General features: G+C 44.8%; 1 protein-coding gene across 3 annotated transcripts in view; it reads left to right on the top strand.

The window, feature by feature from the left end:
• Positions 1-25,000, top strand: part of LOC106568183 (netrin receptor UNC5C) — a 230,403-nt gene that overhangs the window by 195,762 nt on the left and 9,641 nt on the right. For 2 of the 3 annotated variants that reach the window (XM_014138293.2, XM_014138292.2), the window contains 4 exons: positions 7,520-7,711; positions 8,849-9,208; positions 16,167-16,254; positions 16,379-16,556. In XM_014138293.2, the coding sequence (XP_013993768.1) occupies positions 7,520-7,711; positions 8,849-9,208; positions 16,167-16,254; positions 16,379-16,556 (818 nt within the window). Of the gene's footprint in view, positions 1-2,432; positions 2,493-7,519; positions 7,712-8,848; positions 9,209-16,166; positions 16,255-16,378; positions 16,557-25,000 lie in introns of all 3 variants that reach the window. The other variant, XM_014138291.2, reaches the window with a different exon arrangement.

Below are 25,000 nucleotides of genomic sequence, written 5' to 3'. Positions count from 1 at the left end.
CCCCAAGACCAAGCCCATTGCAGAAGCAGTTGTTCCCCGTTAGACTGATGGCCAGTTTGCAGAGAATATAAACCCATAACCATATAGATTTAGGATCGTTCCCTGGATTGATTTTAGGGAAGCTAAGAGGGTGAATCCGCTTATGTCTGTGCTAATGACCACCTCCACCAGCGTTTAGGAGAACGGCCCATTATCTAAAAGCTCCCATTGTGGCAAATATGATTGGGAATGGAAGATGTTGTGCAATCTGAACTCACCTCGCCCATTGCTCTTCCTCTCTCTACACTGGTCTGGGATCAGCACTAATAGATACCCCTCAGATTCCATTCCAGTTTGATCTCATTTCTTGTTGTTTGAATTCATTTTAAACATTGCATAATGCAATCCATCTGACAGATTTTACGATCAAATGTTAAATATTCCAAGTCAGACGAATAACAATGTTACTTGACCTCAATTGCTTTATGTATCGTTCAAACTGAACCACCTAAAGCCAAACTGAAAGGGCATCTTTAAATGTATTTCATGATGTTGCGTGACGTGTTACTTATTTATAACCTTTACTCTGGAAATAAAGGGTAGATCATTTAACTGATCTAAATATGGAAGGATAGATGAAAAAGGGTTCAGACCTTCTCTGTTATAACAGTAGATCTAACCGTGCTTCATGGTGTTCACTTTTAACCTAGTTTGACCTGCTGTGCCTCCTGTGTTTGTGCTCTCTCTCTCTCTCTCTCTCTCTCTCTCTCTCTCTCTCTCTCTCTCTCTCTCTCTCTCTCTCTCTCTCTCTCTCTCTCTCTCTCTCTCTCTCTCTCTCTCTCTCTCTCTCTCTCTCTCTCTCTCTCTCTCTCTCTCTCTCTCTCTCTCTCCCTCTCCCTCTCCCTTTCTCTCTCTCTCTCTCTGTCTCTCTCTCTCTCTCTCTCTTGCTCTCTCTCTCTCTCTCTCTCTCTGTCTCTCTCTCTCTCTCTCTCTCTCTCTCTCTCTCTCTCTCTCTCTCTCTCTCTCTCTCTCTCTCTCTCTCTCTCTCTCTCTCTCTCTCTCTCTCCCTCTCTCTCTCTCTTGCTCTCTCTCTCCTGTCTTAGTTGGTTCGGTTGTTGTTAACTCCGTTCTCTGACAGATGACATTTTGTTGACATATTGATCTGCTGAAAGGGCTGACTGCAGCACAAGGGCAAAATCACTACATATTTACCTCAGGGCTTGTAAGAAATGAAGTTGTTTATTTTGTGTGATATGTGATCTGAGTGAGATAATTATATGTAGTTAGTAGTCAACATTTACCACTAAAATAGATAGGCCTAGACCCCAATATTACCATATCTCTAATTATGGTAGTTTTGGGAATGGAGGATTCTTATGCATTAAATATGAAGATACCAATGGAAAAAAATCAATTGCCTGTTATTGGTGATACAGCTGTAGAACACAGCCATATTACTATTCAGGAAGCCTCTCTGAGTAAATGGCTGAAAAATAGACAATGATTTCCAGTAGGAGCACCACCCTCTCAGGTCCACAGCTCGGTGATGTCATGTTTAAAGACTAGCCTCAATAGACAGTGGGTCTATATCTTTGGTTTCCTTCAGGAAGCTAAAGCATGGTTTTACAGTGGCAACCAACTCGCTCAGCATGAATAGAACTACTGTAACCAGGATGGGTCCAGAGGGCCCATCATTTAGGCCTGTACTGACGACAACCTCCCCCTGCTCTCTGTCTCCTCTGTCTGATCACATGTACATACTCGCCCCATCTATCACACCATTGATTTTACTGTCCCTCTCCATCACAAGTTCATTGTGTCTGTTTATGTATGTCCTAACCAGGTGATGGAGTGCTGCGTGTGACTGTGTGTGTTCCCGGAAACGTATGTGTCTGTGTTTCGTGTGTTTCGTGTGTTTGCGATGTATGTTAAGGCCTTTAGAGCACAGTAAGTGTTCATTTTTACCATGCCACCGTCCTCTTGTACGTCCCTCTACCCCTCCACCTCCATCCCTTCAACCCTCTCTTCCGCTCTCTCCTCCAACTCTAATGTGGGAGGATGTGATTCCCCAGCCCAGCTGTGACAGATGCAGTACGGTTAGTTCTATTGACCCTGCCATTCCCCCACTGTTTATCAGCCTCTGCCTCAGCTACCTCCTCCAACCATCCACCCCTCCTCTCCTCCTCTCCTCCTCTCCTCTTCTCCTCCTCTCCTCCTCTCCTCCTCTCCCCACATCCATTCACTAGTGCTGCTGAAGCACTAAACCAATGCAGCTGATGAATAACACCTCTCCCCCATAGGCCCTCCTCCTCTCCTCCAACCCCCCTGCTCCAGATCAAGAGAGATTGTTTGCCTGTGCCCTCATACCTCATGCCTTCTCTGTTGCCTTGTTTGAGTTTTCCTGTTGCCTTTCAATTTGATTTTCACCCCCCACCCCCCACCCTCCCCCAAAGGTTCCTTATATCAGAAGTCCTCTGAATTCAACAAAGACAAGATTGATTTGGGATATCCATGTGAGTTATTGTTTTTATTTATTTATTAATTCCTTTGTTGTTATTTTTTCCAAGACAGACATTATTGGCGGGATATATGCATGAGGTCTTTACAGCATCTGCATAACAATCATCTGACAACCAAACATTGCTCCACTTGTCATATTCACAATGATGTTTTCACAATTGGCCTCCACAAAAGGGATGTCATGATGAATTTGCATAAAGACCTTATATATACTCCTGTCAAATAAAGTGTCAACCTTATTTCCCATCACTGCCCTGTGACCTGCCATGCCTCACCCTCCCTCTTTCACTCCTCCTAGCCTCACCCTCCTTTACCTCTCTGTCTCTCTGCTCTCTCTCATATAACGTGGCTTGGCTGCCTGACTATCTGTTTTCACCCTGTCTGGCCCTCTTACCCTAGGCTGGTAGTGCTATTTTACCCTGTTGGTGCTCATTGTCTCTAGGCTGCCAGCCTGCCACTGTCTTACCGCAGTCACCAGAGATCACATCTCAGACTGAGACACAGAGTACTGCAGAAATATTACACCTCTATGTCTCTCTCTCTCTCTCTCTCTCTTTCTCTCTCTCTCTTTCTCTCTCTCGCTCGTTTCCTCTCTCTCTTTCTCTCTCTCTCTCTCTCTCTCTCTCTCTCTCTCTCTCTCTCTCTCCTGGCTCTCTCTCACCTGTCTCGCTCTTATATCTCTCTCTACCTTTCTCTTTCTCATTCTTTATAACTCTCCAGTCTTCACCTCTACGCAGAAAAATAAGTGTTCAATAATCCCTTTCATTTCCATTTCTTGTATTTTTCTCCCTTTCCGACAATTGCTCTTGTTCAAAGGGATGTATTAATCTAAGTGATACATTTAAATACGCACACTTAGTAGGTTGCTGCCTTTATCATCAAAGCGTGGATAGGAGATTGTTCGACGAAGGGGCTGTATGTTAAATAACTGCAGGGGAGCTTGGCAGAGGGAGCGCAGTGAAATTACATTTTCTGACTTTCATAATTTGGCTCTGGCTGCTTTGAGTGGAGATTATTGGCCTAACGTATGGATCTAAGGAGAATCTGCTGTTTTTAACTTGATGTCTATGTTAAAGGCCTGCTAGACTTGGGGTGTACTGAGGGCCTCGTAGGGTGAGCTGATTAGGGTTGAAAATGCCTTCGTACTGCAATTATCACACAACATCTGGCAGTGGTCTGCAGTGCTATGCATACATTCATAAATCTTCAAGCAAAGCAACATTATCTGTTATTGTGGTGTGGTGTGAGTTAATCCTAGTGTTCTCATGGCTCAGTGCAGTTATGTCAAATACATAACCTTCCTAACCCTTGATTTATTTAAAAAGAAAATTGTACTTTTTTGTAATTTTTACCCCTTTTACTCCACAATTTCGTGATATCCAATTGGTAGTTACAGTCTTGTCTCATCACTGCAACTCAGGTATGGACTCGGGAAAGGCGACGGTCGAGAGCCATGCGTCCTCCGAAACATGACCCTACCAACCCGCACTGCTTCATTACACAATGCCCACTTAACCCGGAAGCCAGCCACACCAATGTGTCGGAGGAAACACTGTACACCTGGCGACCTTGTCAGCGTGCATGTGCCCGGCCCGTGCATGTGCCCGGCCCGCCACAAGGAGTCACTAGAGCCCGATGGGACAAGGACATCCCGGCCCACAAAACCCTCCCCTAACCCGGACGATGCTGGGCCAATTGTATACCGCCTCCCGGTCGCGGCCAGCTGTGACACAGCCTGGGATCGAACCCGCGTCTGTAATGTCGCCTCTAGCACTGCGATGCAGTGCCTTAAACCGCTGCTCTACTCGGGAGGCACCTAACTCTTGATTTCAATTGTGAATTGGCCACATGAAGCTTAAGTGTTCCCCTTGAAATAGCGTAAGTGGGGGGGGGGGCAGTGTCCCTGTGACAACAATTTTGGACCCCCTTGTGGCCCCCCTAAATGTGGAGTATGAAATAATTTTGACATAACACATTTTTGCTATCGTTCTTTTTTTACATCCGTTATTAGACAGTGGCAATGCGGAACACTAATGAATATGAATATGGTCTTTTGCCTGCTAATGCCTGCAATGCGGTGAAGAAAACGAGATGACAACAATAACATCTAATGTAACTGGCCCCTCTAACAGTACAACTGGCCCCAGCTTGGCCCCCCCAGTTGAAATGGTCTAGAACCGCTACTGCTCTGGGGCAGGGCTGCGTTCAGCAGATTAAGGTGTTGGCTCACCATCATTACACTGTGTGTGTGTGTGAGGGTCAGCGGGCAGCACTGCTTTGATCCTGACGCTGATTAGTGCCTTTAAACACAGAGCTTGTCTGAACAAACGGCCAACTGGCTGAGGATAATACTAAAACAGAGACTATACTCAACAGTAGACTGCATGATACAATGATACTGTAGACAACAGTGAAATTCTATATGCTATGACAGAAATGCATAGTGCACATAAATATCATAACAAGAGAACAAACCTACAGAACATTATTTCCATTTACTGTACTTTTCCGTTCTCCACACATCTCCTGTAGTCTAAGTACTCCCTCTTGCCCCCTCATCCTTCCTCCCCCATGTGAAGTTAGAAGACACAGATTGAGTACCATCTGCATCACTTAAAGACAACAGGACGCAAATGGTCCAACGTTCACACCAGTTAGTCATTTATGGCTGTGGGGCTGGATCTGTGGTTAATACTGCCATCTACTGGTACACCATTGATCAACACCATTTGGAATAAATTGTTCAATCATATGAAACCATCAATGGCCCTTTTCTCTGAGCCATTGTACAATGATGTTCTCTTTAGACTATAGGTAATGTATCAACACTATTAGTGTTGATTTCTCCCTGATGACACATGGCTTGAAATCCTTTGTTCTTGTTAGGTTTTCACTCAACCTGTCTTTACTCTCTCTTTCACTGCTCTGTCTGTCTGTCTGTATTTCTGTTCTCTCTCTCTCTCTCTCTCTCTCCTCCACTGTCTTTCTCCCTCTCTGTCTCTCTCTCACACTCCCCCTCCCACACACACTTTGCCAGTGGCGTTTAGACACCTGTAAAGAAGGCTCTATATTTCACTTGTCAGTTTCTTGACAGTGAAGGCCATTCTTGACAATCATCAACATAAGGCTTTGACACTGTTTCACTGTTTCCATCCATCTGTAACTGTCCCACTTTAATTATGGTCATTACAGCCTGGGTTCTACACGCAGCCACTAGAACGAACAGAACCAAACTAGGCCTTAAAATCACTCATTCTCCATCTAGAAAATGGACAGAAGAAGAAAAGATCTGGGAGGGAAAGATGAAAGGAGAAATGTGAAACGGAGGTTATTTGTAGATCTTATCAGAAAAAGGAAAGAACAAAGCCAGGGACTGGGGGATGGGGAGAGACAGAGATAAAGGAATGTTAGTATAGGTGGCCCATCAGGGACCTCTGTAATTTACAGCAGACGAATATATATATATCTTTACGAAGCGGACTTTTGATCCAGGCTAGTTCCAGGCTAGTTCCAGGCTAGACCCAGGCTAGATCCAAGCTAGTTCCAGGCTAGATCCAGGCAAGTTCCAGGCTAGATCCAGGCTAGATCCAGGCTAGTTCCAGGCTAGATCCAGGCTAGTTCCAGGCTAGATCCAGGCTAGTTCCAGGCTAGATCCAGGATAGATCCAGGCTAGTTCCAGGCTAGATCCAGGCTAGTTTCAGGCTAATTCCAGGCTAATTCCAGGCTAGTTCTAGGCTAGATACAGGCTAGTTCCAGGTTAGTTCCAGGCTAGATCCAGGCTAGTTCCAGGCTAGTTAATCTCATTGTTAGAACCTTCAAGCTTCACAGATGTGCCATTAGCCTGTACCATTCCTGTACTGTAGTAACCTTGTTATTCAGAGCTACTGGTAATGCATACCCAGGTACGGGGAATGCTATTATGCATGTCATACAATACCCCCTGCTCCCTTTCCTTTCTCTCTCTCACTCTCTTTCTCTTTCTCTCTTTCACTCTTTCTCTCACACTACCTTCCCCCGTCCTCCCTCCCTCCCTCCCTCCCCCTCTCTCTCTCTCTCTCTCTCTGGCTCTCTATCTTTCTCTCACTCTTTTTCTCTGTCTCGCTCTCTCTTTCTTTCTCTCTCACACTATCTTCCCCTTCGCTCTGTCTGTCTGTCTGTCTGTCTGTCTGTCTGTCTGTCTGTCTGTCTGTCTGTCTGTCTGTCTGTCTGTCTGTCTGTCTGTCTGTCTGTCTGTCTGTCTGTCTGTCTGTCTGTCTGTCTGTCTGTCTGTCTGTCTGTCCGTCTTTCTCTCTCTCTTTCTCTCTCTCTCTCTCTCTCTCTCTTTCTCTCTGGCTCACTATCTCTGTCTGCTTTTTTCTCTCTCTCTCTGGCTCTCTCTCTGCCTCTCTCTCTCTCTCTCTCGCTCACTCTCTCTCTCTCTCTCTCTCTCTCTCTCTCTCTCTCTCTCTCTCTCTCTCTCTGTAATGTCATCTGACAGTGCCACTAATCTGCCCTTCTATTCAACTCTAAACTCCTGGCACATTAAACTCTCATTATCGGGACATTGGACCAACCCAACATTACAGTAGCTTAGTTACAGTACAGGTTTGACATTTCACTATGTCCTTGAACATTCCAATATATCAAATTCAACCTTTGTGTTATGATATACCTTAATATATCAATAATGACATGGTAATGCACAGTGCATAAACTTCAACAACACCCACACGTCTTTTATAGAAGTGTGTATGATGCAAAGATGGAATTCTACATAGGGGACCAGAATGAATTCATAATAATGTGGATTAGTGTCTGATGTTATTAAATACTCAATCTATAAGCAGGATATTGGGCCCCTGATACTGTCTTCATTAGGACTGATAACACCACTGCCTATCACATGTGATTAATGGAGTTAATATGTTTGATTACATATCTAAATAAACTTTCCCACAGAGAGCTTTGAGCACTCTTTCAAAGTCAAATCTCTCTCTCTCTCTCTCTCTCTCTCTCTCTCTCTCTCCTTCTCTCCCCCCAGCTGCCCCCAGTACAGATGATGTGGCACTGTACGTAGGCGTCGTCATCGCTGTGATCATGTGTCTGGTCATCTCCGTCATCGTGGCGCTGTTCGTCTACAGGAAGCACCACCGCGACTTTGACTCTGACATCATAGACACCTCGGCCCTCAACGGGGGCTTCCAGCCCGTCAGCATCAAGACGGCTCGAACAGGTGGGTCGGAGGTGTGTCTGTGTGTGTGTGTGCGTGTGTGTGTGTCTGTGAGTGTGTGTGTGTCTGTCTGTCTGTCTGTCTGTCTGTCTGTCTGTCTGTCTGTCTGTCTGTCTGTCTGTCTGTCTGTCTGTCTGTCTGTCTGTCTGTCTGTCTGTCTGTCTGTCTGTGTGTGTGTGTGTGTGTGTGTGTGTGTGTGTGTGTCTGTGAGTGTGTGTGTTTATGTGTGTTTATGTGTGTGTGAGGGGTGTATTTTTGTATCAGAATAACAGGTGATAAATAGCTGTTACACAACCTCCCTATCTATCTGTATTTTCAAGTGAAATTCGATTTGGGCAGGAGAGGATTGGTTTATATAGCAGCCTGCACCTCGCTGATAGAAAGAGAGAGATAAAAATAGAGTCAAAGAAAGACATTAGTCCACACTACAGGTGCCTTGGTGTCATCCCTCATCTACAGAGTCCCAACCCCAGACAGACAGGTAAACACACTGCATGTTGACAACGACACGTCGATAAACAATGTTGATATAGAATCTAAATAGGCTCACTATTCAAACGCACCACTAGCTATTTACCATACTGGCTGTATATACGTTTACCATTTCTCTTACACTGTGTATGGTAGAGGAGACGAGGAGAAGATGAGGAGAAGATGAGGAGGAGGGGTGTGAGGAGGTGTGTGAGGACCCAGAGTGTGACTGTTACTGTCCCCACCCCGCCCACTCAGCACAGATCATCAATATTCATGTGTGTACCTGTTAGGTAAACTGCTATATAATGAAGCCATCTGTTCCTTATGAAACACTGTGCTGCAGAGCGATAGTTAAGGTTGGAGCACTGAGTAACAGGACTCTTCACACTGTTTATGTGTAGAGCTGTAGAGTAAACACATAACTCAATACAGTTTAGTAGAGTTTAAGCAGGACATAGCTGACACCAGCCGTGTCAACCCACAAGAAAAGCTACCTAAAAGCAAAGAAAAAGAGAGATGGCCTTAACAACTTTTCTAAAGCCTCTTAACAGCTCAGTACTGACCGGTCCTGATGGTGGTTGAGTTTGATTGAACTGCACCTCTACTTAGACGATTCAGTAGTCTTACCACTGACATCACCATTGTCCTCTCCTCTCCTGTCCCCAGCTGACCTCCTGACAACACCCCCTGACCTGACCTCTGCTGCGGCCATGTACCGCGGTCCGGTCTATGCCCTCCATGACGTCGCAGACAAGATTCCCATGACCAACTCCCCCCTCTTGGACCCCCTGCCCAACCTGAAGATCAAGGTGTACAACTCCTCTGGTCTGGTAACCCCTTCAGAGGACCTGTCTGAATTCTCCTCCAAGCTGTCCCCTAAGCTGCCCCACTGCCTGCTGGATGGGGACACCATGGGGAGGAGGACCCAGACCCAGACCCTGCTCCGTACCGGCACCAGGGACCCCTCCTGTACCGCTCTGGGCTCCTTCAACTCCATGGGTGGACACCTCATTGTCCCCAACTCAGGTATGGGTCTTTATAGTACAGTCTCAAAGTAATTTTTCTCCCCAATTTTGATCTTGTCTCATCGCTGCAACTTCCCAACGGGCCCAGGAGGCCAAGGTCGAGTTATTTGTCCTCCGCAACATGACCCGCCAAACCACGCTTCTTAACACCCGCCCTCTTAATCTGGAAACCAGGCTCACCAATCTGTCAGAGGAAACACTGTTCAGCTGGCGACAGAGGTCAGCCTGCAGGTGCCCGGCACGCCACAAGGAGGCGCTAGAGCGCGATGAGCCAAGTAAAGCCCCCCTGGCCAAACCCTCCCCTAACCCGGACAACACTGGGCCAATTGTGCACCGCCTTAAGGGACTCCCGATCACGGCCGGTTGTGATACAGCCCGGGACTGACCATCCATAATATCACAACTATAGTTTTAAGCATGTTTTGAGGCTATACAGTGTTTGTTTACATTTACATGATTTAGAAACATTGGAGTTAGACAAGCTTATATTTTGGGTTTTGATGGGGTACAACAGTTGAACCAATCTCTTGGGGCCTTTATAAGTAATGTTCTTCAACAATCAATGGGTATATACAGTATCATCGATTTATAAGTCCAAAAATATGGTATTTGGTATTTTATTAGGATCCCCATTAGCTGTTGCAAAAGCAGCAGCTACTCTTCTTGGGTCCACACAAAACATGAAACATAATACAGAATTACATAATACAGAACATCAATAGACAAGAGCAGCTCAAGGACAGAACTACATAGATTTTTTTTTAAAGGCACAGGTAGTCTACATATCAATGCATACACACAAACTATCTAGGTCAAATAGAGGAGAGTCATTGTTCCATGAGGTGTTGCTTTATCTGTTTTTTAAAACCAGGTTTGCTGTTTATTTGAGCAATATGAGATGGAAGGAAGTTCCATGCAATACGGGCTCTATATAATACTGTACGCTTTCTTGAATTTGTTCTGGATTTGGGGACTATGAAGAGACCCCTGGTGGCATGTCTGGTGGGGTAAGTGTGTGTGTCAGAGCTGTGTGTAAGTTGACTATGCAAACAATTTGGGATTTTCAACACATTAATATTTCTTACAAAAAGAAGAAGTGATGCAGTCAGTCTCTCCTCAACTCTTAGCTAAGAGAGACTGGCATGCATAGTATTTATATCAGCCCTCTGATTACAATGAAGAGCAAAACGTGATGCTCTGTTCTGGGCCAGCTGCAGCTAAACTAGGTCTTTCCTTGCCGCACTGGACCACACAAAAAGATTAGACAAAAAAATCAGTGACTTCGTTAGCTGTGGTTGCTGATGCGTATATGGTTGAATCATCAGCATACATGGACACACATGCTTTGTTTATTGCCAGTGGCAGGTCATTGGTAAAAATAGAAAAGAGTAGAGTCTAGAGAGCTGCCCTGCGGTACACCACACTTTACATGTTTGACATTAGAGAAGCTTCCATTAAAGAAAACCCTTTGAGTTCTATTAGATAGATAGCTCTGAATCCATGACATGGCAGAGGTTGAAAAGCCATAACACATAAGTTATGGTCAATAATATCAAAGGCTGCACAAAAATCTAACAGTACCACTCCCACTATCTTCTTATTATCATTTTCTTTCAACCAATCATCAGTCAGTTGTGTCAGTGCAGTACATGTTGAGTGCCCTTCTCTACAAGCATGCTGAAAGTCTGTTGTTCATTTGTTTACAGAGAAATAGCATTTTATTTGGTCAAACACAATTTTTTGCTAAGAGCTATCAGCAAGCTTATACAGTATGTCTGCTGTTAGAACCAGTAAAGGCCACTACCACTCTTGGGTATTTTTTTATTTATTTAAACTTTATTTAGCTAGAACAAATTCTTATTTACAATGACGGCCTTTCCCAGCCAAACCCGGATAACGCTGGGACTCCCAATCCCGGCCGGATGGATTCAAACCATGGACTGTAGTGACGCCTCTTGCACTGAGATGCAATGCCTTAGACCGCTGCGCCACTCGGGTAGCGGAATTACTTTGGCTTCCCTCCAGGTCTGAGGAGCAACACTTTCCTCTAGGCTCAGATTAAATATATGACAGATAGGAGTGGCTAGAGAGTCAGCTACCATCCTCAGTAGCTTTCCATCTAAGTTGTCAATGCCAGGAGGTTTGTCATTATTGATCAATAACAATACTTTTTCCACCTCTCCCACACTATCTTTACAAAATTCAAACTTGCAATTATTTTCTTTCATAATATTTTTTTTTTTGCATGAAAAACTGTTCATTGTTGGCATTTCCAGCCTAAGTTTGCCCACTTTCCCAATGAAGTAATCATTAAAATATTTGGCAACATCAAATGGTTTTGTGATGAATAAGCCATCTGATATGGTGAAAGATGGAGTTGAATTTGTCTTTCTGCCCATAATTTCATTTAAAGTACTCCAAAGTTTTTATATCATTGATCTTGGCTTCATAATACAGTTTCTTATTCTTTTTGTTGAGTTTAGTCACATCATTTCTCAATTTGCAGTAAGTCAGCCAGTCAGATATGCAGCCAGACTTATTAGCCACTCCTTTTGCCCCGTCTCTTTCAACCATACAGTTTTAACATCCCTCATCAATCAATGGAGCCTTAACAGTTCTAACAGTCAGTTTCTTTACTGGTGCATGTTAATCAATAATTGGAAGAAGCAATTTCATAAATTCATCAAGTGCAGCGTCTGGTGCTCCCCGTTAATTACATCAAACCAACAAATATTTTTAACACCATCCACATTAGAGTCACAGCAAAATCTTTTGTATGATCTCTTATACACTATTTTAGCCCCAGCTGTTGGAACTTTGGCTTTCCTGGATATATCCACTATATTGTTATCACTGCATCCCATGGGTACGGATACAGCTTTAGAACAAAGTTCTATAGTATTAGTAAAAATGTGATCGATACATGTGGATGATCTTGTTCCTGTAGTGTTTGTAAACACCCTGGTAGGTTGATGAATAACCTGAACCAGATTACAGGCACTGGTTACAGTAAGAAACTTCCTCTTGAGCAGACAGCTTGATGAAAACCAGTCAATATTCAGGTCCCCAAGAAAGTAGACCTCTCTGTTTACATCACATACACTATCAAGCATTTCACACATATTATTTAGATACTATTATCACTTGGTGGCCTATAGCGACACCCCAAAAGAAAAGGCTTTAGATGTGCCAAGTGAACCTGCAACCACAACACTTCAATAACACTTGACATGAGATCTTCTCTAAGCATTACAGGGATATATCTCTATATATAGCAACACCTCCCCCATACGCATTTATGTCTCTTCTGTAGATGTTATATCCTTGTATTGCTACTGCTGTATCATCAAACGAATTATCTAAGTGAGTCTCAGAAATGGCTAATATATGAATGTTATCTGATGTTAGCAAGTTATTGAATTCATTATTTATGTGGGCTATTTTCAGCCCTTTCCTGGGAAGCTTATCAGAGATAGACATAATACTGAAAAGAGCAAACAAAGCAAGAGAGAAAAATATGTACATTCAGCTGTCCATTAATCAATTTGTGTGTGTGTGTGTGTGTGTGTGTGTGTGTGTGTGTGTGTGTGTGTGTGTGTGTGTGTGTGTGTGTGTGTGTGTGTGTGTGTGTGTGTGTGTGTGTGTGCTGCAGGGTTGAAGCTACGAACCCATAGGCTTGGCTCTCTCATCCCTTCCAGTCTTCTGGGAGGGAGGGTGGACAATGAGCCTGTCATAGCGGATGTATGCAATGTCCCCACGCGCTCTGGCAGCTTTCATGGCTGGGATCAGTTCTTTCCTCTTCTGGCGCACAGCTGCAGGATAGTCCTCGTTGAGGAAAATATACGTTCCTCTCAAGTTCTTGGCTCTTTCCAGAACAGCTACCTTTTCCTTGAACCTCAGGAACCTGACCACTATCGGCCTGGGCCTATCAACTGGGCCGGTGGTGGGTTTTCCAGTCCTGTCGGCGCGCTACACCTCAATCTTCCTGTGGTCTATCTTCAATTTCTCAGAGATCATTTCCCTCACTTTGTCCTCAGACTCCGTCCAGGTCTCATGTGGAGATTCTGCAGTTCCGTCCACAACCTTGTTGTTCCACCTTGATTGGATGTAGCTAAGGATTCTAGCTTTAATACAGCACAGGCCAGGGTCTGTTTAGCCAGAAGGAAACTGTTGAGACAAGAATATCCCTAAGCGGTTAGTCATTTGAAGTCAAGCAGTGGAATTAATTGAAGTCAAACTAATTAGTCCTATTAAAAATGAACTTTAAACTGAATAAGTATTCCGGTAAGGCTGTAAAGGTATTTATAAAAAAACGTCCCTGAAAATCCATCAGGTTCAGGGGCCTTAGCCATAAGCAATTAACAGACCGCTCTAGCCTCTAGATGATGATTGGAGCTTTGGTGCTTTCATACACTGACATTGGTTTTAGGTGCTTTATCAGTTCTCCCTCTTGTATAGTTCTATGGAGCAGCTGACAAGGTCCCCTCGTGGTGAGTGTGTTAGAAGGCTGTTTCCTCAAAGTGACTTAGCACGGTGTGTGTAATAACAGGATTAGGAGCCTATGTGGAGTTAGGACTGACATGGTGATCATTCTCACCCCCCTCCCTTACTTCCATCCCCCTTCCCACGCTATGCTCCAATGGGGGGAGCGCTAGTTTTCCATTCATTCATTATGATCAGGAGATGATGCTGTGATCCTGACACGTCTTTCCCTCTAATTCACCAGGGATCACCCTTATCCTCTACACATGGCCTGTAATAGGGGCTAATGCCATACTGAAGCATGACTCCCTGGAGAGAGGGAGGGAGAGAGGGGGTGAGAGAAGGAGAGAGAGAGAGTCAGAGAGAGAGGGAGGGAGAGAGGGGGAGAGAGAAGGAGAGAGAGAGAGGGAGAGAGGGGGAGAGAGAAGGAGAGAGACAGAGGGAGAGAGGGGGTGAGAGAAGGAGAGATAGAGAGTCAGAGAGAGGGATGGAGAGAGGGGGAGAGAGAAGGAGAGAGAGAGAGGGAGAGAGGGGGAGAGAGAAGGAGAGAGACAGAGAGACAGAAAGAGAGAGAGATTTGACTTTGAAAGAGTTCTTAAAGCTCTCCACGGTCAATCAGAGCATGCCTTCCACACACTGCGTGACCGGGCTGTACGAGTAGCTGGGTGCCTGTCTGCTCAGAGCACAGAGCATGTGTTCCACACACTGGGTGACAGGGCTGTACGAGTAGCTGGGTGCCTGTCTGCTCAGACCACAGAGCATGCCTTCCACACACTGCGTGACAGGGCTGTACGAGCAGCTGGGTGCCTGTCTGCTCAGAGCACAGAGCATGTGTTCCACACACTGCGTGACAGGGCTGTACGAGTAGCTGGGTGCCTGTCTGCTCAGACCACAGAGCATGCCTTCCACACACTGCGTGACAGGGCTGTACGAGTAGCTGGGTGCCTGTCTGCTCAGACCACAGAGCATGCCTTCCACACACTGCGTGACAGGGCTGTACGAGTAGCTGGGTGCCTGTCTGCTCAGAGCACAGAGCATGTGTTCCACACACTGCGTGACAGGGCTGTACGAGTAGCTGGGTGCCTGTCTGCTCAGAGCACAGAGCATGTGTTCCACACACTGCGTGACAGGGCTGTACGAGTAGCTGGGTGTGGTTGGTACACTTCTGTTCTGTTCTGTTCTGTATAAGCTGTAGTACTGCCTACATTATCTGTGCGGTTCTCATTTAGCACATGCGGTCTGTTCGTGAAGCAGTACAGATGCATGTTGACAGCTGGGAAAAGCAGGCAGAAACAGGACAACAACTTCTAGGGTTTCTGGAGTTTTTCTATGAAAACTAGTCTCTGGCTAATATTAGCAACCTCATCGAGTAACACTGGGAGAACGTGAGATCTATTGCAAATCTCAAAAGTAAGTTTTGGCAATATGTACATTGTTATGTCATGCCAATAAAACAAATGTAATTTAATTGAGAGAGTGAGAGTGAGAGAGAGAGAGAGAGAGAGAGAGAGAGGAGAGAGGGAGAGAGAGAGAGAGAGAGAGAGAACACATCAGTCATATAATATTTTGGGGTTCCTGGGTAATGAAATATTGAGTTTCTCTCTCTCTCTCGCTCTCTCTCTCTCTCTCTCTCTCTCTCTCTCTCTCTCTCTCTCTCTCTCAATTCAATTACATTTCAATTTAAGGGTTTATGACATGGGAAACATATGTTAACATTGCCAAAGCAAGTGAAGTAGATAATAGATAAAAGTGAAATAAAAAATAAAAAATTACAGTAATCATTACACTCACACAAGTTGAAAAAACAGAGCAAGCAGTAAATCATTTTGTGTGTAATGTATTTTTCGTTATGTGTCGACCCCAGTAAAGCAAATGGGGATCCTACCAAATGAAATCAAATCAGACACAGATGGAGAACATTTAAATCCCATACGTTCATATCTACCATATAATGTTAGGGGGGATTGTGAGGCAGTATTTAAACAACAGTAAGAGACAGAGGGAAGGGGCAGTGAGTGACATGGGTGTGGTTGTTTTGGATGTCTTTCCACTGTCTGTCTGTCCGTCTGTCTCTCTACTGTCTCTCTCTCGGTCTGACTGACAGGCTGTCTGGCTGGCTGTCTGTCTGCATGGGCCTGGGTAGGGGATAAACACTAAACACAGAATGACAGAGTGAGCATGACAGGGAGGGCTGGAGGTCAGTACAGGGCTGGACAGACAGTGTGTGTGACTGGACTGTATCTGACAATGTGTGTGTGTGTGTTACTAGTGTGTGACTATAAAGTGTGTGTGACCACAGTGTGTGTGTGACCATAGTGTGTGTGTGACCACAGTGTGTGTGACTACAGAGAGTGTGACCACAGTGTGTGAGGCTAAAGTGTGTGTGACCAGAGTTTGTGACTAAAGTGTTTGTGACCACAGTGTGTGTGTGTGTGTGTGACTAGAGTGTGTGTGATCGCGGTGTCTTGTCTCCACAGGGGTGAGTCTCCTAGTTCCGGCGGGGGCCGTCCCACAGGGTAGAGTGTATGAGATGTACGTGACCGTTCACAGGAAGGACAGCATGAGGTAACTACAATCTATTTTTTCCCTTCTGGCTCTGCTGTTTACACCGGTCAGCACACAAATCTCCTACAGACACTACCCACACTGTCACAACACGTCTAACCTGGGTGTCTGTGTGTTCCCCCAGACCCCCAGTCGATGACTGCCAGACAGTGCTGAGTTCAGTGGTGAGCTGTGGCCCCCCAGGGGCCCTCCTGACTCGCCCAGTCATCATCACCATGCACCACTGTGCTGAGGCCGATAGTGATTCAGCCGAGGATTGGCTGATCCAGCTCAAGAGCCAATCACAGCAGGCCCAGTGGGAGGTGAGTGGCATGTTGCTGTGCCTGCCAATGTGTGTGGAGATTGAAGATGGTACTGGAAAAGGCGATGCAATACTGAGGAAAAAGACAGGACAAAGTTGGAGGGAAAGAACTAATGCAGAATTCTAATGGATAAATGACATGAGGTAGGATGACCGTGGGGGTTAACAGAGTAGAGCAGGCCTGGGTAATTATTTTCCATGAAGGGCCACATTAGAATATATTTTTGCTATTGTGGGCCAGAATCATATTACAGGATTATACATCATGTGTATGACTGTGTTGACAGATATATCTATTGTAAATCACGTCCAGATATGGTACTTATTTAACTTTTTTAACATGCACAGAAATAAACCACATCCATGTTCTCCTTTTAGTAGGTATTTTCATTATTAAACATGCAATGAACTACACGGAGGGAAAAGCACACTGTCCATTCAGCACCACGGACATAACTCTTGTTAACGGGTATGCACAAAAACACCAGAAAGAGAGAGAGCTCAACATTACATTTAAACTACTCAATCAGTGTGAGGAGTGAAGTCTCTGATGGGCATTGACTAGAGCAGTGAAGTTAGGTATGGTTTCTGACGTCGCTATGCGCAGGATTGCTGAGAGGTGAGAGTCAGTAAGAGATGATCTGTGCCTTGACTTGTTATATTTCATCACTGAAAATGTCTGTTCACATACATATGTTGACCCAAACAGTACAAACATCTTCTGAGCATGACTCCTAATCTTTGGAAAGTTTTGTAAATCGAGAGATGCATAGAACCTAGTCAGTGACATTGTTTTGAATAGTTCTCCAATCACTGCATCAGACTGAAGATCGATAAGCTCAAGTTGCAGGTCAGTGGGAGCGTTATCCACATTGAAGGTGAAAGGAGAAGAAACCAACAGCATGTCTTTTTCCAATACTTTGAAATCCTCAAAACGAGGCGAAAACTCACAGTTCAAAGCATGCAGCAGTGTTGTATACTTCTCCCGCTGGTCATCTGATGGGGAACAGACTAGTAGTACGGAAGGTGGGTGAGATTGTTGGCTTCTACTTGACGGGTCAGGAGGAGTAATTTTCCCTTGAAGGCTTTGACAAGGCTGTACAGCTGATGTGAAAAAAGGTTCTTCCCTTGTAGTTTGGAATCCAGTTCATTCATGATGTCCACGGTGAAGGCAAAATCAGCCAATCATTCTTTATCTTGCAGTTAAGGGAAATCCACATAAACTCAGCAAAAAAAGAAATGTCCTCTCACTGTCAACTGCGTTTATTTTCAGCAAACTTAACGTGTAAATATTTGTATGAACATAACAAGATTCAACAACAGACATAAACTGAACAAGTTCCACAGACATGTGACTAACAGAAATTGAATAATGTGTTCCTGAACAAAGGGGGGGTCAAAATCAAAAGTAACAGTCAGTATCTGGTTTGGCCACCAGCTGCATTAAGTACTGCATTGCATCTCCTCCTCATGGACTACACCAGATTTGCCAGTTCATGCTGTGAGATGTTACCCCACTCTTCCACCAAGGCACCTGCAAGTTCCCGGACATTTCTGGGGGGAATGGGCCTAGCCCTCACCCTCCGATCCAACAGGTCCCAGACATACTCAATGAGATTGAGATCCGGGCTCTTTGCTGGCGATGGCAGAACACTGACATTCCTGTCTTGCAGGAAATCCCGCACAGAACGAGCAGTATGGCTGGTGGCATTGTCATGCTGGAGGGTCATGTCAGGATGAGCCTGGAGGAAGGGTACCACAATCGGGAGGAGGATGTCTTCCCTGTAACGTACAGCGTTGAGATTTCCTGCAATGACAAGAAGCTCAGTCCGATGACGCTGTGACACACCGCCCCAGACCATGACGGACCCTCCGCCTCCTTACAACAGGCCTACAAGCCCTCAGTCCAGCCTCTCTCAGCCTATTGCAGACAGTCTGAACACTGATGCAGGGATTGTGCATTCCTGGTGTAAGTCGGGCAGTTGTTGTTGCCATCCTGTACCTGTCCCGCAGGTGTGATGTTCGGATGTACCGATCCTGTGCAGGTGTTGTTACACGTGGTCTGCCACTGCGAGGGCGATGTCCATCCTGTCTCCCTGTAGCGCTGTCTTAGGCGTCTCACAATACGGACATTGCAATTTATTGCCCTGGCCACATCTGCAGTCCTCATGCCTCCCTGCAGCATGCCTAAGGCAAGTTCACGCAGATGAGCAGGGACCCTGGGCATCTTTCTTTTGGTGTTTTTCAGAGTCAGTAGAAAGGCCTCTTTAGTGTCCTAAGTGTTCATAACTGTGACCTTAATTGTCCACAGGTGCATGTTCATTAATTGTTTATGGTTCATTGAACAAGCATGGGAAACAGTGTTTAAACCCTTTACAATGAAGATCTGTGAAGTTATTTGGATTTTTACAAATTATCTTTGAAAGACAGGATCCTGAAAAAGGGGCGTTTCTTTTGTTGCTGAGTTTATTTTCCTTTCATTTGCAAAATCTCAGCAATCTCTGACTTCAGGTCCCACACCCTTTTAAGCACCTTCCCCAAACTCAGCCATCTCGCGTTTGTGTGGTAGTGGAGATCTACATGACCCGACTCTGTCTCTTCCAACAGTAAGACAAACTGCCTGTGGTTTAAAGATTTTGCTCTTATGAAGTTTACCACTTTAGTGACTGTATCCACATGGCTCATTTTCAGAACACATTTACAGAGCACCTCCTGATGAATAATGCAATGCAGGAAAATAATTTTATGATCTGGGTTCAGCTCAGTCACTTGATCTTGTATCCTTTTCAAAAGGCCAAACTTTTTTCCTGTCAAGTTTGAGCACCCATCAGTGGTCACACAGGATCACTTTTCAAAACTCAGTCCCAGCTTTGCCACACACTTATTAACCTCCTCCAATAAATATTTCCCTGTGGTTTTGCTCTTCATTGACTTCACTGAAGCACGCTCCTCTGTATTTCAATTATGTCTTGTAAGAATATCAACATCTACGCCGTGTCACGTGCATCACTGCTCTCATCCAGGGCCACGGAGAAATAGGTGAAATAATTGACCTAGTTTTTCAACTGTTGTTCCATATTCTCTGTGATGTCCTCAACACGCCGTGTCACTGTTCGTCTTGACAGGGAAACATTTTCAAACAGCTCTTTCTTGTCAAGGGCAAAGTATTCCTGCAGAGTCAATTAAACATTCTTTAATTAATTCGCCCTCAGCGAATGGCTTGCTATATTTAGCAATTTTGTGGGACAGTACATAGCTAGCTCTCGCATTTCCATCGTTTGCTGAATGCAGATTTGTGAAAAGTCCTTGTTGCTTTTGCAACTGAGAAAGCAACTCTTTCGATGCACTTGCCCTCTGCTCAGAAGACATATTCCTATATTTCTCTGCATGCTTTGTTTGGAAATGTCAGGACAAGTTGTAGTCTTTCACAACAGCGATGCTCTCTTTGCACACTAAGCACAAAGCTTTCCCTGATACCTTAATAAAGAAATATTTCAATGTCCACTCTTGCTGGAACACCCTACATTCATTATCTACTTTCCTTTTCTTTGAAATACCAATTTTTGCGCAATTTCTAGCTAGCTACTATTTGTATCTGTGACGTTTGTGTCAGCCTGTCAGTCACTGTCTGTCCTCATGCAGTTGTTATTTATGTGTGTCTTCAAAATAAATGTCCCACAGGCAGTGGGAGTTAAATCATTACACGAAGGCGAGTATTCATTGGGCTTTTAATATTCAAAACATTACTATCGCAAATTCTTTATGTGATCTGAGCATGATTCCGCAGGCCGTACTGAATCAGGTTGCGGGTCGGATACGTCCTCCAGGCTGGTCTTTGCCCAGGCCTGGAGCGGAGAATGGGATGAGCTACTGCATCTCTGATAGCAGGGAGAGTAAAGCAGCCTGCATACATACAGCCTGCCTGCCTGGGTTAGTGTGGTTCAGTCTGCACACAGCACAGGCTGAATTAGAGACAGAGGATTGTGTAAGAACTGTTATAGGGAATAGCATGCTGGCATTTCCCCACCGGGTTCTCTGTCTTTTACGCTTCAGTGTGTGTGCGTGTGTGTGACAGTTCTCTGCCCATAGGCCCCATCATTAAGAGCAGTGATGATGATAAGTTGTGTTGCCCCCGGTGTCTCTGTGAGCATAGCCCCATGCCCAGCCTCACACACAAAGCAGACCTTAGTTTTTATCTTTCACACACACACACGCACGCACGCACGCACGCACACACACACACACACACACACACACACACACACACACACACACACACACACACACACACACACACACACACACACACACACACACACACACACACACACACACACACACACACACACACAAACAGGCACACATACAAACATAATGGTTTAATTAGCAGTAGCAGAAGGCAGATGCAGCCTATGCAAACGCCTCTGCACTAGAAACACCTCCTTAGAGCTGGTAAGCATTGTCCCCCCTCCACCACCACCACCACCTGTGTATTCAGACCACTTGACCTTTTCCAAAAAGCCTTATTCTAAACTGGATTACATTAAATGTTTTCCTCATCAATCTACACACAATACCCCATAATGACAAAGTGAAAAAAGGTTTTTAGAAATGTTAGCAAATTTATGAAAAATAAAAAACTGAAATAACTTATTTACATAAGTATTCAAACCCTTTGCTATGAGACTCGAAATTGAGCTCAGATGCATCCTGTTTCCATTGATCATCCTTGAGATGTTTCTACAACTTGATTGGAGTCCACCTGTGGTAAATTCAATTGATTGACATGATTGACAGTGCATGTCAGGGCAAAAACCAAGCCATGAGTTCAAAGGAATTGTCCGTAGACCTCCGAGACAGGATTGTGTCGAGGCACAGAACAGGGGAAGGGTATCAAAACATTTCTGCAGCATTGAAGTTCCCCAAGAATACACTGGCCTCCATCATTCTTAAATGGAAGAAGTTTGGAACCACCAAGAGTCTTCCTAGAGCTGGCTGCCCGGCCAAACTGAGCAATCAAGGGAGAAGGGCTTTGGTCAGGGAGGTGACCAAGAACCCGTTGGTCACTCTGACAGAGCTCCAGAGTTCCTCTGTGGACATAGGAGAACCTTCCAGAAGGACAACCATCTCTGCAGCACTCCACCAATCAGGCCTTTATGGTGGAGTGGCCAGATCGAAGCCAATCTTCAGTAAAAGGCACATGACAGCCCACTTGGAGTTTGCCAAAAGGCTCCTAAAGGACTCTCGGACCATGAGAATAAGATTCTCAGGTCTGATGAAACCAAAATGGAACTCTTTGGCCTGAATGCCAAGCGTCACGTCTGGAGGAACCCTGGCACCATCCCTACGGTGAAGCATGGTGTTGGCAGCATCATGCTGTGGGGATGTTTTTCAGCGTCAGTGACTGGGAGACTAGTCAGGAATGAGGGAAAGATGAACAGAGCAAAGTACAGAGAGATCCTTGATGAAAACCTGCTCCAAAGCACTCAGGACCTCAGACTGGGATGAAGGTTCACCTTCCAACAGGACAACGACCCTAAGCACGCAGCCAAGACAATGCGGAGTGGCTTTGGGACAAGTCTCTGAATGTTCTTGAGCGGTCCAGGCAGAGCCCGGACTTGAACCCGATCTAACATCTCTGGAGAGACCTGAAAATAGCTGTGAAGTGACGCTCCACATCCAACCTGACAGAGCTTGAGAGGATCTGCAGAGAAGAATGGGAGAAACTCCCCAAATACAAGTGTGCCAAGCTTGTAGCATCATACCCAAGAAGACTCGAGGCTGTAATCGCTGTCAAAGGTGCTTCAACAAATTACTGAGTAAAGGGTCTGAATACTTATCTAAACGTGAGTAAATATTTCCTTTTTTTTATTTTATGAATTCGCAACAAATAAATTGCTTTGTCATTATGAGGTATTGTGTGTAGATTGTTAAGGATAAAAAAAACTATGTAATCCATTTTAGAATAAGCCTGTAACATAACAAAATGTGAAAAAAGTCAAGGGGTCTGAATACTTTCCGAATGCACTGTACATGTAATATCTGTGATACACACACAAACTCATACTTTCTCAGTTTAATAGTACACTCCTACACACTCATTCTTTCCCTTGCAGTTGAGTCATGCTGCAGATGAAAGGTGGCTTCTTTTTCCTTAGCTTGGGGTGCTGAATTCTACTCTAATGTGTGAAATATAATACAATTGTCAGTAGTTGTTAAGCTAAATAAATTATTCTTTATAATTTGTCCGGAAATCATCTGGTTGTTCCTTTTACTGTCAGACAGACTAGTCACTGGCGTTCTGTAGTATTGACATGTGAAGGGATGTATTTGAGTGTCGATGTAAAACACAGAAATGGTTCCATTCCAGAGCTAGCTGTCAGAGCAGAGCATCTGGCCTGGTCATCACTGGCCTGTCAACTCACGCGCTGATACTCCTATCCTCTCATACACAGCCCTGGCCTGGCTCTATAATCCTTCAGCTGCTTAGCAACAGCCTCTAGCCTCTCATCCCATCAGAGCTGATACAGCCCTGCTCTACCACTCAAGGTCTGTGGGTTTCTGTCAGAGTTTCACTAAGATATAGTCCTACAGAAAGCAGTGGGGTGAAGACTAGTTAAGGGTTAGGTATAAGGATGTTGGAAGAAGAACGCTAGTTTCCTAGCTTCCTGTATTATTTCCTAGATTCCTACATCCCGTCATACACGTATATAGAAAGCAGTGGGGTTTATTTTAATTGAAGGTTGTAGAACACATAAAACACTATTGATAGGATGAACTAGATTCCTGTATTATTTCTTAGATTCTTAGAATTCTAGATTCAGACTTTTGAAAGCGGTGGGTTTTAGGGTTCAGGGTTGTGTGTTGGAAAGATAAACTAGATCCCTGTATATTTTGACCACCTGACCCCTCTGCAGTCAGTGTGGGAGAGAGAGACTGTGAGTGACTCTGAGATAGATGTGGGACTGAGAGTCTGTTTTGAGTCTTTTTTAGCTGTTCGTTCTACTGCATCAAAAACAGAGGAACTGCCTGTCCTGAGAGAATCTTTATTAGATGTGCCTTGGACTCTCTTTGTCAGCTCTGTTGACAAAGATACTTATAAACCTTCAGAGTTGCAAGAAAAACAAAAACATATGTAATATACAGTCTTATTGTGGGCTACATACTGTACGGTATATGACTTTGACGGATTGGCTCTGGGCAGCCAATAAAACAAGATTGTGGAGTGAAAGCATTTAAACAGAAAAATAAGTATTGACTATATCTCAGCCTGTCAGCTATGTGGATGGTAATATCCTGAGGTGACGGCTAGTTGCTTTATATGAGCTTCTCTTCCCACTGAGCTGAGGCCAACGACACACATAGGACTGGTGATATATTGTTTTCTATGACAGAAAATGGTATCTATCCCTTCTAATTCTCCCCATAGAGAGGCAGACAGACAGACAGGCCAACAGGCAGTCAGACAGACAGACAGACAGACAGACAGACAGACAGACAGACAGACAGACAGACAGACAGACAGACAGACAGACAGACAGACAGACAGACAGACAGACAGACAGACAGACAGACAGACAGGCAGACAGACAGACAGGCAGGCAGTCATAGTGAGAGAGATTCAGCATCTGGGTAAATGCACTATATATACAAAAGTATGTGAACAACCCTTCAAATTAGTGGATTCGGCTATTTCAGCCTCACCCATTGCTGACATGTGTATAAAATCGGGTACACAGCCATGCAATCTCCATAGACAAACATTGGCAGTAGAATGGCCTTATTGAAGAGCTCAGTGACTTTCAACGTGGCACAGTCATAGGATGCCACCTTTCCAACAAGTCAGTTTGTCAAATTTCTGCCCTGGTAGAGCTGCCACGGTCAACTGTAAGTGCTGTTATTGTGAAGTGGAAACGTCTAGGAGCAACAACGTCAGCACAATAACTGTTTGTCGGGAGCTTCATGAAATGGGTTTCTATGGCCGACCAGCCGCACCAAAGCCTAAGATCATCATGTGCAATGCCAAGCGTCGGCTGGAGAGGTGTAAAGCTCACCTCCATTGGACTCTGGATCAGTGGAAATGCGTTCTCTGGAGTGATGCATCACACTTCACCATCTGGCAGTCCGACAGACGAATCTGGGTTTAGCGGATGCCAGGAGAACACTACCTGCCCCAATGCATAGTGCCAACTGTAAAATTTGGTGGAGGAGGAATAATGGTCAGGGGCTGTTTTTCATGGTTCGGGCTATGCCCCTTAGTTCCAGTGAAGGGAAATCTTAATACTACAGCATACACTGACATTCTAGATGATTCTGTGCTTCCAACATTATGGCAACAGTTTGGGAAAGGCCCTTTCCTGTTTCAGCATGACAAGGCCCCTGTGCACAAAGTGAGGTCCATACAGAATGGTTTGTCGAGATCGGTGTGGAAGAACTTGAGTGGCC

This window comes from Salmo salar, chromosome ssa13, assembly GCF_905237065.1.
Source record: "Salmo salar chromosome ssa13, Ssal_v3.1, whole genome shotgun sequence".
NCBI lineage: Eukaryota > Metazoa > Chordata > Actinopteri > Salmoniformes > Salmonidae > Salmo > Salmo salar.
This window is presented reverse-complemented; position numbering and strand designations above follow the sequence as displayed.